Raw genomic sequence first — 2,608 nt, forward strand, 5'->3', positions numbered from 1 at the left:
TCTACGAAGTTACCATGGAGCATGCTCCAGGCCCACCTATACACAGCAATTCCTGACTATGATTTCTTTTTAACCTCAAAGAATATGCCCTACCATTGAATTAAAAGAGCTTCCTTCCTCCTATCATTCTTTCCTCCCATTCCTTTTTTACTAATTTCTTCCTTCAACATGCTCAAAGGGTAGGGTGGAAAAACAAAGTCATTTGAGAGGAAACACAGACAAATATTGTCCCACTCCTGCTCTTTCTCTCTTTCCCCTTCTCTTTTTCTCTCTCGATCTCTCTCTCACTCACACACTTTCTTTCCGTGTCTCTGTTTGAGACCAAAGTTATAAAATATTTCTTTATTTTTTTTATAATTGTATATCTAATTTTGTGCATTAATTGACTATATTTTTATTGAAATACAAGTAAAGGCTCAAAAGTTAAAAATAAATATAAGAAATCAAGAATGTTTGTGAAGTAGAGAACAGGATGCGCAGCATCCGGGGGTCTTGTCATTCTGCTACATATAGTACCTGTCAGCATCTCTGTTTTCAAAACTCCAAATCACTTTTAGGGTATAATATATCTCGGTTCTAATCACAAAAACTGTCTTTCTAAATGGGATTTAATGTTGGTGGCGCTACCTGCAACAGATCATTTAGTGGCGGCAACTCAAAACAATGGCAACAACAATCAAGGAATCCAGGTTCCCACTTTTCCCTACCTACCAATTTTTGTGATCTGCAAGAGCTTACTTACATATGCTTGCTTCCATCTTCCTTATAGTGATAATAGCTGCCCAAATATTAATCTTACTCAAGTAAATATGTTGCCTCTTTATCAGCCTCTTGAGGGCCTTTTTGATATCTTTGTTCCTCAGACTATAGATCAGAGGGTTCAACAGGGGAATAAAGATAACATAGAAAATGGACAGCACCTTGTGCTTCATGGAGTGGCTAGAGCCAGGATGCATGTACACAGAGAGGCATGTGCTATAGAAGAGCATCACAGCAGCCAGATGGGAGACACAGGTGTTGAAGGCCTTGGCACTTCCTTTAACTGAGGATATTTTCAGGATGGAAGCTGCAATGAAACCATAGGATAAGAGGATAACAAACAAAGAACCCAACCCCACAAAAATAGCTACCAGGAAAACAATCAGTTGGCACATGAATGGATTGGAGCAAGATAGAGAAATAACCTGAGTTATGTCACACAAGAAATGTTGAATGATATTTGGTCCACAGTAGGAGAGATGAAAACAAGGGACTACATGAACTAAGCTACTGAGAAAACCACTAGCACAGGCCCCAGCAATCATCTTCCAACAGCGGCCGGGTACCATGATGGCTGAGTACTGCAGAGGGTTACCTATGGCAACGTACCGGTCATAGGCCATGGCAGCCAAGAGGCAGCACTCAGCCAGACCCATCCAGGCCCCGACAAAATACTGAGTGGCACAGGCCATGAAGGAAATTATTTTCTCATCTCTTAAGAAGTCTGAGAGCATCCTTGGGCTGATGGAGGAAGAATAGCAGATGTCTATAAATGACAGGGAACTGAGAAAAAGGTACATAGGTGTGTGCAGGTTGGAATTGATCTTGATGACAATGATAAGACACAGGTTCCAGATGAGAGTCCCAAGGTAGATGCCCAGAAAGACTGGAAAGAGGATGAGCTGCAGCTCTTTTTCATCTGAAAGTCCCAGGAGAATAAACATGGCCACAGAGGTGTGGTTCTCAACCACTTCCATAGATTTGTTTGGTGCCATCTGCTGAGAAAAGGGGCAGAGAAGGAAGTATTTTTATTCCCATAAATAAAAGGAAATACAAATAATTTTTTTCAGTCAGGCTCCTGGCTAAATATGTAACCTTGAATCATCAAGGTTGAGTTAGCTTGTGCTGTCCATGCATAATCAACAACTGTAACTTTAAAACTTTGATAAATATTATCACTCTGTCTATGGGACAAAAGACCGCAAATCATCATTAGTATGATACCATGTAAAATTTTGTGTTTCTCGTGCCAGGTTTTGCAAATATATGAGACTTTGGAGATTGGTCAATGAGGAAAATACTGTCATTTCTCTATATGGTGTAATAGAACAATATTGCTCAGGCATGGATCTGCCATTCACTCAATGCTTGGAGACACCCCAGAATTATTCTGTGCCTTCTGTGTAAAATGACGATGCTGGAGTAGGTCCTCTATAAAATGTCTTCAAAAACTAACATTCAATATATTTATAATCAGGGAGTATTGACAATTCTCTTACTGCTTTTCTTTTCTCATAAAGCCTGGAGAGATAAAAGAATAATGTAGCAGGATGATGTGAAACGTGACGTACCAAGAATCAGCTTAGAAATAGATGTGACTTAACTGACTTAATGACTCTAGAAAGGCTCCTGAGAAGTTAAAAAGAGATGATGAAGGAGCCATTATGATCACAACTTGCAGGTGCATGTTTTTCTTTTCTCAAATCAGAGATATTTATGAGGTATATTTTCTAGGACAGTGATTTTTAGTCTTCTTGTCGTCATTGACACTTTTAAAAAACTTTTGTAATCTCTGAACCCTTTATCCAGGAAACTGTGACTACTTGCCACTTTTCCATACAGTTTTTCT

At 39.3% G+C, this 2,608-nt stretch overlaps 1 protein-coding gene across 1 annotated transcript; it reads right to left on the minus strand.

The window, feature by feature from the left end:
- Positions 1-734: 734 nt before the first annotated feature.
- On the minus strand, positions 735-1,754 carry LOC134376636 (olfactory receptor 5A1-like). The gene has a single exon (XM_063095124.1). It carries the CDS (start codon positions 1,752-1,754, stop codon positions 735-737), a length of 1,020 nt encoding a protein of 339 aa, XP_062951194.1.
- Between the last annotated feature and the right edge of the window lie 854 nt (positions 1,755-2,608).

Source organism: Cynocephalus volans, chromosome 4 (genome assembly GCF_027409185.1).
Source record: "Cynocephalus volans isolate mCynVol1 chromosome 4, mCynVol1.pri, whole genome shotgun sequence".
NCBI classification, from domain to species: Eukaryota; Metazoa; Chordata; class Mammalia; order Dermoptera; family Cynocephalidae; genus Cynocephalus; species Cynocephalus volans.